This window comes from Anabrus simplex, chromosome 1 (genome assembly GCF_040414725.1).
Source record: "Anabrus simplex isolate iqAnaSimp1 chromosome 1, ASM4041472v1, whole genome shotgun sequence".
In the NCBI taxonomy this organism is placed as follows: domain Eukaryota; kingdom Metazoa; phylum Arthropoda; class Insecta; order Orthoptera; family Tettigoniidae; genus Anabrus; species Anabrus simplex.
The window spans coordinates 1,641,795,086-1,641,812,292 of NC_090265.1; the positions used below are offsets into that span (position 1 = coordinate 1,641,795,086).

Sequence of the window (17,207 nt, forward strand, 5' to 3'; positions counted from 1 at the left end):
TTAAACAATTCTACAAAAACAATTAGTGTAGTTTAAAGTTACAAAAACTTGTACATTTTTTATAAGAATAACTTGAAAAGTAATTTCTACAAACTTATAAGTAGGGTTCGTACCTGAAGAAGTACAAACTATGCAAGCAAATATGACCTAAAACCGATAAATTATGACCTAAAATACGATAAAATATGACATGAATTTTAGAGATATGTAGCAAGTATGACAGTATGACCAACATTAACCATCTTAAGTATCAAAACGTGATCAGCGATAGTACACCAGACACATTTAATCATACAAAGCGACAGGAGAGCTACAGTACGTTAAACCTTACAATATGCATTCAGTACCATAGCCTTTAGGTGCAGTTCTCGCTCGGTTTTCCAAAATAAATTCAAAATATTAGCATGCTTTATTATATCTGTAGGCACAAGTCAGAAGGCACTGCCTAACAGGATATTCGCTGGTAGTGAAAGGGGACCGTCCAAGGAAGAAGTGAGCGAGAGATAACATAACATAAAATTTGCTTGTTTGCTAATAGGGAACATGCATGATCCGGGGTTTTAATTAAAAATATGCTAATCTGATTCAAAATTGCATGCAGAATTCAAAAATGTGATCAGAATGTACAAATAATAACTCGAAACATGATAAAAATCTACGAAAATGTCACGTCACGCAAGTACGCGATCTCATTGGCCTGACGTCATCGTACAGGTTGACTGAATTAGCAGACGAAGTAACACACAGTGTGCTGTGAGAAGCAGGATACACTTCGCGTATTTCTACTTTACGTTAGTGTCTAGTATGGTTAAATTCGAGGTCTATACATTGGATAATAATCTGAGTGGTATATTTTAGACTTAAAATGAATCCTGCGCAGACAGTGAGGCAGAAAACTTATAAATGGTGTAGAGTTCCGATGTGCAATAGCATACCAAACAAATTGTTTATAAACGTTCCAAAGACGCTAAAACTAGGGAGAAATGGATTTTGGCGAGCTGGAGAAATGCTGGTGATATATCGGAAAAGTCTACAGTTTATTTTTTTGAAGATTTTAACGTAAGATGAATTTGTTTGAATTTTCAAATCACTTTTCCATGTCAGCTGTTCTAGTGGTAATACTTTAAATTTTAATGTATGATGCTTTATTTAAATGCTTCAATTACATCTTGGAATATGAAAGTAATAAACAGTGCATTAAATAATGCTGATTATTAAAGTATTCTCCAAACCTAACCTATGTTTTGGGTGATCCATGTCAAGATAATAAATCAAAGGGGTTATGAACCATTGTGACAGCTCTAATTCTACCAATATATCTTGGCATGGGACAGTTATGTATGTCTTTATTGAAGAGCTTAATTGGTAAAGAAATTTAGGCTATATCTAAATACTCTATAATGTAACAAAGAATAGCGTGTACATCATGAAAGGAAACAACGTGAATTTAACAAATGTATAACTCTACACAAAACCAATGCTTGTCTGTTGGGGTCTTATAGGTTAATAATGCTCAATTATAATAATTATCATAATATTAATGAAATAAATAACATAATTGCACACAGGTGAAAATAGTGATGTAGGTGTTTAAAATATTATCCAACTTATCCTAAGTTTTAGGTTATACAAGCCAAGTCAATAAACCGAAGGGTAAAAATACCGCGCGAGTTGCCCGTGCGGTTAGGAGCGCGCAGCTGTGAGCTCGATGCTGAGGCTGTACCTAAGGCCACGGCCGCTTTGTTCCCATTCCTAGTCCTTTCCTATCCCATCGTCGCCATAAGACCTATATGTGACGGTGTGACGTAAAGCAAAAAAATAAAAGTCACAGCACCCAAAGACATTCCTGTATTGAGCGACTAAAATGTCACCAGGACACTTTTCTTTCCTGATATGCTCAGCTTGTTAAAAGCCAAATGTAATTAATGTAATTTTCGGAGACGCCGATGTGCAGTAATTTAGTCCTGCAGGAGTTATTTTACGTGCCAGTAAATCTACCGACACGAGGCTGACGTATTTGAGCACCTTCAACTACCACCGGACTGAACCAGGATCGAACCTGCCAAGTTGGGGTCAGAAGGGCAGCACCTCAACAGTCTGAACCACTCGGCCCGACTTGTGAAAACTAGATGAAGTCATATTTATCTTTATCATGTTTAACTTTTTCCCTCCACAAAGATATTTAATTCTCTTTCATGGGCCCCGTAAGTGGGTAGGCCAGTTGTCCCAACCATAAATATATATATTTTTTGGGAATGATAGATTATAGCCCTATAGTACTATGATCTTTCTTTCTTTCCTTCTTTCTTTCTTTCTTAATCAGTTTATCCTTCAGGGTTGGTTTTCTCTCGGACTCAGCGAGGGATTTCACCTCTACCACTTCAAGGGCAGTGTCCTGGAACGTGAGACTTTGAGTATGGTGATGAAACTGGTGAGGAGGGCCATTACCTCACCCAGGCGGCCTCACCTGTTATGCTCAACAGGGGCCTTGTTGGAGGATGGGAGGATCGGAAGGGATAGACAAGGAAGAGGGAAGGAAACGGCCGTGGCCTTAGGTGCCTGGAGGAGAAGTAGGAAAATACGAAAAACCACTTCGAGGATGGCTGAGGTGGGATTCGAAACCCTTCTACTCAGTTGACCTCCCGAGGCTGAGTAGACCCCGTTCCAGCCCTCGTACTATTTGTTTTCAACTTTCATGGCAGAACCGGGAATCGAAACCGGGCCTCCGGGAGTGGCACACATTAACCACTACACCACAGAAGCGGACTAGTACTATAATTCTACCTATATGTTTATGTTAGTGCTGAAATCCGATTTCTTGCTTTACTAATGCTGAAAGCCCGAAAATGTAATGTTATTCTTTAATAGGGGAGTCAGTCTAGAAGGAAATGTTGAAAGTGATGTGATATCTATCCAGGTTCGTTGTTATCCTAATACTATGGGTTACAGTACATTGCACGTATATAAAAGACACCACTTACAAACTTGCTTGTTATCCGCGAATTTCTGCGGCCATAAAAGTCACTATTTTTCAAGAATGATGACATTTACACATGATAGATTGTCTGACTGTGCTGTTTTGAACCTTTCTTCCGTCATTTCTAAGTTATTCGCGATCATCAATAATAAACAATCGGCTTTTAGCAACGGCTGATGCACAACGGCTGGTAGAGCTCCATGCGGTACTGGATCGTGACGTCACAGCGCGCCGCTTACGTCAGAGGCCGTTTCACTCGCCTTGCGGAAAGGCACTATTAAATATTTTTTTAGTGGTAGAAAACAAGGCAACATACCACAATGTAATACGTTTACGTACTATTTCATTGGTGTACTTTTCAAAAAAAATATTTTTGAAAATGATGCATGTTCCCAATTGCTTCTGACTAGAGTGGTTCAAAGGGGAAACACATTATCGTCACGTTCTGTGAGCCCACGCATATCGTATCACCATATCCAGAAATTTGTACTAAAGATGGTCACACAGCAGCTCCTACTTGGAATCAGGTCTTCTAAACCTGCTACCTATCTGTTCCGGGAAAAGAAAGAAAAATGTGTCTACAACACTATTTCGAAATCCTGTGTTTGAAACTCGACACAGATAACACATATCTTATTGACGACTCCTCAATTTAAACAAAAATGCTGAAATTATAATCAAATATGTCCCTATATCACTAAAATGAACAAAATAGGACCAAAACAATTAAAATGGCCGAAAAATACATTTTTATGCAACATCGAATTGCTTTAAACGGGGTCAGGGACCCGTCATTCACAATTATTTTCCATATGTCCGACTCGTTGGCTGAACGGTCAGCGTACTGACCTTCGGTTCAGAGGGTCCCAGGTTCAATTCCCGGCCGGGGTGGGGATTTTAACCTTAATTGGTTAATTCCAATGGCACGGGGGCTGGATGTATGCGTTGTCTTCATCATCATTTCATCCTCATCATGTCGCGCAGGTCGCCTACGGGAGTCAAATAGAAAGACCTGCACCTGGCGAGCCGAACCCGTCCTGGGATATTCCGGCACTAAAAGCCATACGACATTTCATTTTCATTTTTCATATTTCGGGAAAAATGAGCTCAGGAAAGAAATATGACTTTTCCTTAACTTCCGAACATTACTTATAAGTATGATTCGGACTTGAGGCCAGTTGATCTTATTCCGATGAAATGTCTGGAAATGAGAATAGATCCCCCTGAGAGCATTTCATTTATCCCTGAGTCACCAGGCGAGTTGGCTGTGCGCTTAGGAGCGCGCAGCTGTGAGCTTGCATACGGGAGATAGTGGGTTCGAATCCCACTGTCGGCAGTCCTGAAAATGGTTATCCGTGGCTTCCCATTTTCACGCCAGGCAAATGCTGGGGCTGTAACTTAATTAAGGTCACGGCCGTTTCCTCCCCACTCCTAGGCCGTTCCCATCATATTGTCTCCGTAAGACGTATCTATGTTGGTGCGACGTAAATCAACTTGCAAATATTGACTATCGCGTACTATCGTGCGAGCAGTATCTGGATTGGCGAGAAATCACTTACGAACACAGATTCCGTATATCACAAACTTGTAGGGCACTCTACAGCAACCGAGTGGTAAGCACCGGTAAATATACTGTATATTCCTGATTCCACAAGTTCCTCAGTGCTGATCCCGAAGACTTGGAATTGGAATTCAAGCCCAAGTAGTGTTTAAAAGGACATACTACGCACCTCGCAATGATATCACATTTCGGAAGCGACAATGAATACTTACCCACACTAATTTCACTACAAGGTTGTCGAAAAATGTCCCAACATTCTAGATTCACACAGTAACTAGCCTCAGAAATGTTTATTCACATTACTGTGACCATAATCAACTGTGTGTGATGCGTAACCTGTACCCATTAAAGTGCAATTTAGAAGCGACTGGCTGTAGACCTGTCGCGAAATTGTTATATCATCTGTAATTCGAACACACACATCAGATTCGCTTGGAGTTTCGAACTTTCCGTAACAGTGAGCAACTGTACACTAATTGTCCTATTCTATAATTATACAAAGCAAGATTGTAGTTTTTCTATACAATGGACTTTAAAATAAACGACGAACGAAATCTACGATTCTATTGATTGTATTACGTAAGGATAATATACACAGCCAGGCACAATCCGACGGCTCCGTCGTGTGGGGGTAGCGTGCCTGCCTCTTACCCGGCGGCCCCGAGTTCGATTCTCGACCAGATCAGGGATTTTTACCTGGATCTAAGGGCTGTTTCGAAGTCCACTCAGCCTACGTGATTAGAATTGAGGAGCTGTCTGACGGTGAGATAGCGGCCCCGGTCTAGAAAGCCAAGAACAACGACCGAGAGGATTCGTCGTGCTGACCACAATACACCTCGTAATCTGCAGGTCTGCGGGCTGAGCAGCGGTCGCTTGGTAGGCCAAGGCCCTCCAAGGGCTGTAGTGCCGAGGGGTTAGGTTAGGCACAAATCTGTGATTATGCGTGAGCCTTGACTCTGCATGTCGCCATCTATTCCTTACAGCACAAACTATTAGAAGTCAGCTGCTCTTACAGCACTCACTGGTGGAGGTGATGGTGGTGATTATTGTTTTAAGAGGAAGTACAACTAGGCAATCATCCTCTATATAACACTAATCAGAGAGAAAAATGGAAGGGATCCGACACTTTGAAAAATGAAGATATCGGCCAAAGAAAGACAAGGGCCACGAAAGGCGTGAAAATGAAAGATTCTTACAGCACTAGCGCCGTCAGCTAAAGAAACGGGGCTCTCTCATTGTCCACCCATGTTCTAAGCGAAAAGGGAAGAACTGACATTAAACTCAAGGTGACTGTTTAACCGTAAAAATTTATGAGAACAAAGAATAAATATAAAATAACAATGAATTACGTACGGCCCGGCTCCATTCGTACGTTTCTGCTTTTCTTCATTTGTTTATATAATTTTATTCCACATAGATTACAGAACGATCTAATACATAGTAATGCTCCGTATGTGCGACTTCTCTTGGTTTGTACGATATTGTGTTTCAATGCCTTGAAAAATGCCTAACTGAGGTCCACCTGCATTATTTAAATTTACTTCTCACCTCTCAACAACTAGTGAATATATTCCAACTGTTTAAAGCGATGTCCGCCTCTGTGGTGTAGTGGTTAGTGTGATTAGCTGTCTCCTCCGGAGGCCCGGGTTAAATTTCCGGCTCTGCCACAAAATTTGATACAACGGGGTCCACTAAGTAGATCAACTAAGTAGAAGGGGTTTCGATTTTCATCTCAGCCATCCTCTAAGTGCTTTTCCGTGGTTTCCCACTTCTCCAGGCAAATGCCGGGATGGTACCACGGCCGCTCCCTTCCCTCTTCCTTGCCTGTCCCTTCCACACCTCTCACCCGTCACAAGGCTCCTGTTCAACATAGCAAGTGAGGCCACCTGGGTGAGTTACTAGTGGTCTTCCCAGTTGTATCCCCGACCAAATGTCTCACGCTCCAGGACACTACCCTTAAGACGGTAGAGGTAGGATCTCTCTTTGAGTCCGGAGGAGAAGCCAACCCTGGAGAATAAACGGATTTCATAAATAATAAAGCAATCCGGCACTGCTTAATTTAGCAATACACCACTGAGTTTAACTCTGATTTTGTACGCCATTGCCTTATAAAACGTAAAAAAGATAAAGAAAGTTTTCATATCAATCTTGATGTTACAGCAACGACTTTCGTACCGAGAGCGCAACGTCCGTATACGAAACTCATACCAGTGGCTGCAGGGACAGAAGATCAAGGCGTTCTACAGCGTCCTTGATGGAATAGGATTTGAAGAAGGAGCTAGAGCTTTGCTCCAGTCCTCTGGTATCGGCAAGCTGAAGCCTAATGTTCTGCTTATGGGATATAAGAGCGACTGGCGGGAATGTAACAGTGACGACCTCCTCGCTTACTTCAACGTGCTACAGTGAGTATTGTCTAGTATTGATTCAATTTTACCCACTATTCTACACTCCCTTTGTAATCAAATGGGTCAAACTGCTTCATCATACTTTTTTCCTTTATTCTTCTGTATTTAGTCTGGAAATATCCTTGGCTCCTTGGCTGAATGGTCAGCGTAGTCGTGTTCGGTTCAGAGGGCCCCGGGTTCGATTTCCGGCCGGGCCGGAGATTTAACCACAAATGGGTATTTCCACTGGCTTCGGGAATGGGTGCTTGTGCTGCCCCATATATTACTGCAACTCACATACCACACACAACACTATCCTCCACTACAAATGAACCCAGTTCCCATACACGGCAGATGCCACCCACCCTCGTTTGAGGGTGTGCCTTATAAGGGCTGCACCAGGCTAGGAATAGCCACACAAAATTATTATTATTATTATTATTATTATTATTATTATTATTATTATTATTATTATTATTATTATTATCTTGGAAATATTGATATTCCCATCAAACTCGCTGAATTTCTCCTTATGTTCTAAAATTAGGCATTGCAGGTTTAGATATCATCTATCGCTTTCTCCAAGTTATCAGCATAATAAAATGTGCTTACAAAATCCCACCTTACCGCTAGGTATTACTCGTATTTGATCTTCACCTAAAAACTTCCTGATAATGGGGCATATTTATACACTAGTGTCCAAACGTTGAGCATAATCACTAAACGAGGCCATACCGTCTGATGGGAATGCTAGGCGGATTGTTGAACAAACAGAAGCTGACTCACATACCATACGTCACTCAACTTATCAAAAAAAAAATCTCAGAAAGGTTCTGCTAGTTTTGACAACAATTAACAAAACTTGGCAAAGCCTTCCACAACAAAATATGCGGTTAATAGGGTGTATGATTACCCCTAACGGCCACACATGATTCGCAGCGACGTGATATGCTCTCTATCAGATGGTCCAAGAGCTCATGTGGCAGTCGATCCCATTCCTCCGAAAGGGCAATGCAAAGGTCTTGGAGGGTCCTTGGTGGAGGATGATGGGATGCAATTGGCCTCCCCAATGCATCCCAGGTATGTTCTATAGGAGCCTTAACAGTGTTCTTTGGACCACCCATGAAGATGTGCAGCTCCGTACGGGCATTCACCATGATCCCGCCCCACAGCATGACGCCACTACCACCACCATACTGGTTCCGTTCCACGATGTTCCAGTGGTTGTATCGGCTACCCGGTTCTCTCCAGATTAATATGCGACGGGAATCGTTCTACAAACTGAAGCGGGATTCGTCTGTGAAGAGCACATGCCTCCATTCATTCATGGTCCAGTTTCTATGTTGACGGCTCCACAGTAAACGGGCCCATCTCTGTGCTGGAGTAAGCGGAACGCACACCGCTGGAGGTCTGGCAAACAGCCCTGCGGTTTTTGAGCCTCCGGTACACAGTTTGCCGGGAAACGGCAACCCCTGAGACGGCTGCAAGCTCCGCCGACAATTGTCTTGCATGTGCACTCCGATTTCGTCGGGCGGTTAAGGCCAGATATCGGTCCTGCTGTGGGGTGGTTACCCTTGATCGACCTGGTACTGGCCTACGACTAACATCTTCTGGTCTCGAAATCGTCTCCAAAGCCTAGAAATGACACTTTGTGGCACATTCAAGGATACGGCGACTTCGGTCTGTGTCTGGCCTGCTCCCAGGGGTCCAAATGGTCGTTGTGCCATTATGTTGTCCCGTTCACCACGCGGCTACACTCCGCCCACTATAACAGGGCAAACACGACTGGGGTATTATGGGGCGCAACACTGGCCGTATTTACCTTGCGGTTACGCCGCTAGTCAAAGCAGGGAACACTCCTTTCCTATACAGAGCGAACACGTAAGGTTGGTAGGTGCATATGTCGTACGATTTGCGGTCTATTTCCTGTTTCCCTGCTTACTCGTAACTTATGCTTAACTTTTGGACACTAGTGTACATATACAGGCGGTCCTAGGAGGAATGGTCAATATTCAGAGATATGACAGGAACGAACATTTGAAGCAAAAAACTTCGTATGGGCATCTGCTCTACTCCGCATGATTTCCGAGGTAGAACACATTTAATATACATTTGTTTTTGAGCTACTAGTTCGCACGTATGTGTCTTACCCATCCAACCTCTTTGACTTTTTATTCTAGCCCAGCCTACCTCGTTGCTTTCAACCTCTTTGCTCGGGATGTCTTTCTGTCATTAAACTAGTCCGTTGAAAGCGCAGTTGTGTTGTGAGTGAAGTAGTACAAGGGACTGAAAGTGTATCAGAGAGATGAAATACATGAAATACATGGTACTTCTTCAAATACTCCTAAATTGCTCAACATTTAGAGATAACTAGCAATACAGCTCCTGGGAAAGGGTTTTTATTCTTGTTGCAGTGACGGTAACTGGTTTTTTGGCTGCTCAGTCAAAACATCGTCGTCTTGCCCTCCCTTTGCATTTGATCCTCCACAGCTGAGTCCATTACTCTCCAGGATGATTATCAATCAATCAGTCAACACTGATCTGCATTTAGAGCAGTCACCCAAGTGGCAGATTTGTCCGATTTTTTAGCTGAATGGTCAGCGTTGAGGCCTTCGGTTCAGAGGGTCCCGAGTTCGATTTCCGGCCGGGTCGGGGATTTTAATCGCCTCTGATTACTTCTTTTGGCCCGGAGACTGGGTGTTTGTGTTTGTCCCAACACGTTAATCTTCATATTCAGATAACACACTACACTACCAACCATCACAGAAACACGCAATAGTGATTGCATCCCTCCATATAAGGTTGGCGTCAGGAAGGGCATCCGGCCGTAAAATAAGTCCAAATCCACATGTGCGACACATTTCTTATCAGAGACCCCACAGGCGTGGGAAAAGTAGTAGAAAGGAAGGAAAAAAGACCATAGTGGCAGATTCCTTATCAGTTGCTTACCTAGTCTTTTCTTAAATAATTTATGAAGTTGGACATTTATCGAACATTATTCCAAAATCCTCTTCCTATAAGCGAATGTGTGCCCCAATTATTATTAACAAATACATCACAATTGTGAAATATCCCGCTGGCAATGATCACTTACTGTCAAGGCAAAGACAAAGACACCTCCGTACAGGCCATGAAGGCCCTTGCAGGAGTGGAAGGTAAAGGCTTCCACCATTGTTAACCGCGGCACGTGATGGGGTAGAATGATTATCTCTAAGCCCGGCCGCCTTTGCCCCGAGGAATTAACCTGGTACTCATTTTTGGTGTAGGCTGAGTGAACCTCAGGGCCATATGCACCTCCGGAAATGGAAGTCTCATGTGTTAAGTTTTACGACTTCCTGACGGGGATTCGAACCCACGTCCTTCCGGGCGAACCGAGCACGCCTTTACCGCCTCGGCCAGGCAGCCCCTGATCACTTACTGTAGTATGACAATAAATTTAAGTTAAAACATAATTACCCAAGAACAACTACAACAACAAGAGTACAACAAGCAATTCTATGCAAAGAAATTATTACACGAACATTCTAAATCCAGCATCACCATATACAAATTCACACACAACTTAAGTATATCAAGTGCTTAACACTTTCTTTCTTTCTTTCTTTCTTTCTTTCTTTCTTTCTTTCTTTCTTTCTTTCTTTCTTTCTTTCTTTCTTTCTTAATCTGCTTACCCTCCAGGGTTGGCTTTTCCCTCGGACTCAGCGAGGGATCCCACCTCTAGCGCCTCAAGGGCAGTGTCCTGGAGTTTCAGACTCTGGGTCAGGTGATACAACTGGGGAGGATGACCAGTACCTCGCCGCCCAGGCGGCCTCGCGTGCTATGCTGAACAGGGGCCTTGCCGTAGCCTTAAGTTAGGTACCATCCCGGCATTTGCCTGGAGGAGAAGTGGGAAACCACGGTAAACCACTTCCAGGAAGGCTGAGGTGGGAATCGAACACACCTCTACTCAGTTGACCTCCCGAGGCTGAGTGGACACCGTTCCAGCCCCCGTACCACTTTTCAAATTTCGTGGCAGAGCCGGGAATCGAACCCGGGCCTCTGGGGGGTGGCAGCTAATCACACTAACCACTACACCACAGAGGCGGGCAAGTGCATAACACTACGGCTTAAAATACTTTAAGTTGTGCTTACTACTAGCTTAACATTAAAAGTGATAATAAAGTTAAAAAATTACCCAACAACAACTACAATGTTATTATAATTATTATTATTATTATTATTATTTTATTATTATTATTATTATTATTATTATTATTATTATTATTATTATTATTATTATTATTATTATTCCAGCAATGCGTTTGACAATCGTGTGGCAGCCACGATCTTACGGCTTGATGGAGGCTTGGACTACTCTCGCATTACCGACGAATACGATGGAGCGACATCGATTGGTGCATCCAACGGAGACCTGACCATTAACAACACCACTAACATCATCCGACCGGAGATCATGCGCACAGACTCGAACCTCAGCTATCTCCATTCGGGTAGCAACCATGGTTCAGACACTTCCATCCATCTCAGAGGTAAGAAGTCCTCTAGACGAGGACAAAGTTTATCGTTCTATCTTCACCTTTTATTGGCATAACTAGTATAATGAGCGTTGAAAAAGCATTCTCTTCAGATACAAAGATATTATGTGATTTATGTTTGAAGCCTTATCGTGTTGATAGAGGAGTTCCCGCCAACCATAATATTCTGGGCATAAATCGCCGTGCAGTATGTTTCTCAAGCATGGTGCCCTTTAGTCTCGACCAGTAGACCTATTCTCTCCCTGAAAATACTGCACTAAGCCATATGATCCTCCACCTTACCTCAAACTGTTTAGTACCTTAAATGCTTTGTTGTCCGTCTCCATGGCTAAATGGTTTGCGTGCTGGCCTTTGGCCTCAGGGGTCTCGGGTTCGATTCCCGGCAGAGTCGGGAATTTTAACCATAATTGGTTAATTTCGTTGGCATCCTCATCACTACGCACAGGTCGCCTAAGGGTGTCAAATCAAAAGACCTGCATCTGGCGAGCCGAACTTGTCCTCGGACACTCCCGGCACTGAAAGCTATACGCCATTTCATTTCAATGCTTTGCTGTTGTTCTCTAATGGCAGATTTTTGATCTGACATCCCAATATGGCTTCGACAGGTTGTTCTAGGTTATTTTGATGTGGATAGGAGCAGCATTCTTTTGAGCTTATATTGAGGAGATCGCTGTCCAGTTTAAAATTCCTCTGCTTATGTATTGGGCGGGAAGTGCTATTAAAAATGTCGATTCGTTCAAAATGTGCCGCCAGGCACTCATGACTTGTATGAAGACATAAAATCTATATATTAAGAGTTTACTAAAAATAGATTTTTCAAATCCGTCCGTCCGTTCTACTGGACCGATTTGCTTCAGTTTTGTTTTATTCTCCCCGTAATTTCCTGTCGGTGAATCATGAGACATTGATAGGTCTCTAAGTTCAGCCAACTTTGAGTAATGTTAAAATTAAATCATTAACTGGTCACTCCAACAATTGCAAGCGAGGGCTTATCCTAACCCGCAATATATTCTCTACTTAGAAGGTTGCTAAACGAGTAACACTTTCATTAATATTCTGATATATGTTACTTTCATCCTTAGTAACCATCTTTGATTATTATCCGCACACTTTATCTTGGTGCATTTACACCCTATTATAGTGCTGAATCGGTCGACCTCGGCGATCTTCGAGATTCGTACTGGCAACCTTTGAAACACAAACTATGAATCGCTTAAGCATCGTTGTGCGACATCTGGCGTACACTATACGTACTAGTACTGTTGTTGTTTACACAACAAAGCCAAAGTATAGAATTCATGCTAGGAACAAGATTCGCATCGAGAAATGTTTTATAATGTTATATAATGTGTATGTGACATAGTTGTTGGCTTAAGATGATAACAGTTTAGAAATTTCATATCGATCGATCATATTCTCGATTCAATTCAAATTTCATTTTCATTAAGTTGGCAGCACCAGGCAGCACTATCGATACCGGGACAGCTCCCTCCTTACTCCTCACCCCCGTACACAAATGCACCAAGATAAAGTGTGCGGATAATACTATGTGTCAAGCCAGAGAGTATACACTTCCTCTGATCACGGAAGAATACTGTTCCCTGCTAGATACTCTTCGATACTCTAACCTTTCCCAGCTTCCAAATATACTCAACAGATGGCAGAGCATTCCTAATAACTTACTCGCTGTAAGAGAAAAAAAGTCTACGTATAAAGAGACTCCATCATGACATAGGTCTTAGACATCATCTGGGAACACCTATCGAAGGATAACCTAACTACACTAGAAATAAAGAAGGTCTGCCTGACAAAAAATGCTCGTTCGAAACTAACCTATGAGGTCACAAGACAACCATTCATATAGATGATGATGATGCTTGTTGTTTAAAGGGGCGTAACATCGAGGTCATCGGCCCCTAATGGTACGAAATGAGACGAAATGGAATGACAAATTAAAAGTCCAAAATCCTCCACTGACCAGAATTCAAAACGTGAGGACAAAGAATGAATGGATGGATATGAATTTAAAACAATCGGTCATGCGACCCACAATGCCTTACATTCACAGAAACTGACGTAAAACATAGTATTACTGACCAAGGGACTGCTGCTATAGCATAACACTAAATCGATGATGCTTGCAGTCTAAAGGAGGTCCAAAATCCAAGCTATCGGTCCCTCATAAAGGTACTTATCGCTAGGAAATTAGAACCATGATACTTGTCATGTTGCGATACTAATCAAAAGTAGCAGAGACTCGCAGTATTCCGCAAATTATGGTACTACTCACAGGTTATGATATTCGACATATAATACAGACCTATAGTGTTTCTCACATTGCGGCGCAACGCAGGCAGCGCAAACCTATGGTGTTCATCACATAAGAGTACTAACCAAAGGGACCTGCACTATCCCGTGGTGTTCCTCAATATAGCGGGCACTAATCATAGGCAAGGCAGAACTATGGTAGCTATCATCCCATGGTCCTGCTCATATGGTGGTACTAATCACAGGTACTGCAAAAGCCAACCGCACGGTGCTCCTAAGCACTAATCACAAACCTGTTTGGTACCTAATATAGTGGTACTACGCGCAAGTAAAAGCGACCCATGGTGTTCCCCGCTTGGTGGTACTAATCACAAGTAGTTTCATGGTTCTAAGACAATCATCCCTTGGTCGCCCCTTTTAATCGCCTCTTACAACAGGCAGGGGATACCGTGGATGTATTCTTCGTCTGCGTCCCCCACCCACAGGGGGTGGTGTGTTTGGTCCGCGAGAGGTATTTTATTTCCCTCAAGTCTGCCGGCAAGCCGGTTAAGACCACCCTATCCGCCACCTGGGATGCGCCACGTGGGAGTATCACCTCTCTCCCTGCTACGCCAGCGTAGCAGGTTCGTGGCGTTTATACAGCAGAACTGCGATTTAAAATACCATGGCCTTCTACAACACAATACCAAGCTTTACATCAAGAACTGAAGGATTTTTAAAAAAAAGCTAATATATAGATAGATTTTTATCAAACAGACGGCATGATGACGTCAGAATGGATGAATTCTGACTACGAACTGTGGCATACCATAACGCGCTTTTTAATAAATGTTCATAAAACCACTGAAAAGGGCAGAAAAAACAACATGATTACGACAGACATATCAAGACGAACGATCTGACATTTATAACGCACGGGGCCTCTATTTATTTATTTATTTATTTATTTATTTATTTATTTATTTATTTATTTATTTATTTATTTCCATAGTGTACTTTTTACGTTTTTATTTTTGTTGAGTTCCCATGTAGATCCTATTTTATGTGTAGTACTTTATAATATTCCGTGCATTCATTGGTCGTCTTCCCCAGTTTCATGTAAAGAAAGTGTGCTAAATTCAACTTCTTCAATCCATTCAACTCTACTCCACTCTTTGTTCCTCCTTCGCTGCTCTATTCTGTGCTGAACTTAATGACTTTCCGCTCTGTCTTGGGACAGTTAACTACGGTCGTAAATGTTCTAGCATGTATACTTCGTGCCAGCAACTTAACGTCATCCAGTAGTGATTGCCTGTTCCAAATGGAGGTCAGCTTCTCACATCACTTGTATTTCGCCTCATCAGTGATCTGGATTGCTTTATTTTAGACTATACAATCAGACGTACCTATCGGCCTACTTTTAGATAAAACACGTCGCTGCAGGTCGTATACTGAGCATTAACTGGAGCAGTCGTGCAAGCAATATCTTTTGAAAATATTAAATGTACCTATGTTGAGTACTGCGTATGCTTCAGTTTGGTGAACGCGTCATCATCGTCAATGTCTAAAGGCGATACTTTGTCTACGCAGCCATCGTTCTCTGTCCTCAGCTCCTCGTTTCAATTCATAGTAAGGACCAAAATGAAGATTCTGTACTAAGTCTTGAAGGATTTTTTCCTCGGTCGTCCTCCGCCTTTCTTCTGCGAGATTTTCCTTTCCAGCAGATTGGTAAGAAAGGTATTACGTTGCAAGATGCGGCCAGTGAATTTAGTTATTCTTCTCTGTATCGTTAGCATCAGTTCTCTCTTACCTTGAATTTCCTGCAGATTGCTATTGTTATTTTTTTCAATCTATTTAATCCGTAGCATTCGTCTCTAGACCCACATATCAAATGATTCCAGTCGTTTCAAATCCTGATCTCAGATTGTCCAAGATTCATAGCCATAAAATAGCACACTCCACACAAAAGAAATCACAATTTTCTGCCTAATTCCACAATCTAAATTTGCACTAATCAAAAGATTTTTCTTATTACTAAAGGCCTGTTTGGCAAGCGCTATTCGCCGTTTGATCTTTTTGCTACACTTGTTGTCACTGAGTAAAACTGAACACACTTAAAGGACTTTAAAGAACTTTAATAATTTCGTCAGCTATCTTCGTCTCCTGACTCAATGGCTTTCCTTCCTGACCTTTTTTCCCAGTATATTGGACAAAACAACAAGTTGTTTGTTTTTATGATATCTGAATCAGCTTAACTGTTAGGTTCTTCACTCTGCCGAAACAAATTTCTATGCTAGAGCGGAGAAAAGTAAGAACTTATTTCAGATCAGTTCAAAAATTCAAGTTTTTAAGGATTTAAATATAAATAAACATAAATACATAGGTTTCTTAATACTTGAGCATGATTTGATAGAATCCGACGATGTTCTTCCAATAACGAAACATGTTATTATATTTTAATTAAAGTTTTCTTTTTCAAGAATAATTCTGTTATCATATGTTTTCTTTTTGAGATAATTTATAAATTTATTTATTCAAAATTAGTTTTTGCAGACTGAAAACCTAACAGTTATTTTTTTCTTTTCAAACAAATTCCAAGGGTTGATATTTGGCAGCCCTGAAGTGCCACTGTTGAAAACAGAAGATACCTAGCGCTGACGTTAAGTCACCCGCACAATGTCCGACTCCGTGGTAGAGCAGTCACCGTCTTGATCTTTGGTACTTGGAAACTCGGGTTCTATTCCCGGCCGATGGTTAATTAATCTGACTCGGAGACGGGAGTTTGTTTTTGTTGCAACACACTCCTCTTCGTCGCCTCACTACTGACCACTATAGACGATTCGGACTTCAGGAAGGGCATCCAGCCGTAAAACAGCACCAAATCTACAAGTGCGACACAGTTCGCACCCGTGGACCCTGGGGAAAATGGCATAAGAAGAATAAGATATGCAATTCACATATTTATTTCTAATTTCACTGTGTACTAACGGAATCAAAATCCAAGGAGAGAAAATCAAAACCCTGAGATTTGCCGATGATATTTTATCCGAGTCTGCAGAAGATCTAGAGAAATTGCTGAATGGTACTGACAGATTCTCGGGGAAGGAGTACAAGATGAAAATAAATAAACAAATAAATCCAAAACAAAAGTAATTAAATGCTGTTGAACGAAGTCAGGTTGTGCGATAAAGATTAAATTATGAAATAAAGTCTCATAGGAAGTAGATGAATATTTTTTGTTAGTTGTTTTACGTCGCGCCGACACAGATAGGTCTTATGGCGACGATGTGACAGGAAAGGGCTAGGAGTGGGAAGCGGTCGTGGCCTTAATTAAGGTACAGCCCCAGCATTTACCCGGTGTGAAAATGGGAAGCTACGGAAAACCATTTTCAGGGCTGCCGACAGTGGGGTTCGAACCTACTATCTCCCGAATACTGGATACTGGCCGCACTTAAGCGACTGCAGCTATCGAGCTCGGTGATGAATATTTTACTTGGGTAGTA

At 42.0% G+C, this 17,207-nt stretch overlaps 1 protein-coding gene across 1 annotated transcript in view; it reads left to right on the forward strand.

Annotated features, from left to right (window-relative positions):
* NKCC (sodium potassium chloride cotransporter) overlaps positions 1-17,207 on the forward strand; it is a 230,853-nt gene that overhangs the window by 174,175 nt on the left and 39,471 nt on the right. The window contains exons 13-14 of the mRNA XM_067138361.2: positions 6,699-6,940; positions 11,216-11,451. Coding sequence (XP_066994462.1) covers positions 6,699-6,940; positions 11,216-11,451 — 478 coding nt within the window. The remainder of the gene's footprint in view (positions 1-6,698; positions 6,941-11,215; positions 11,452-17,207) is intronic.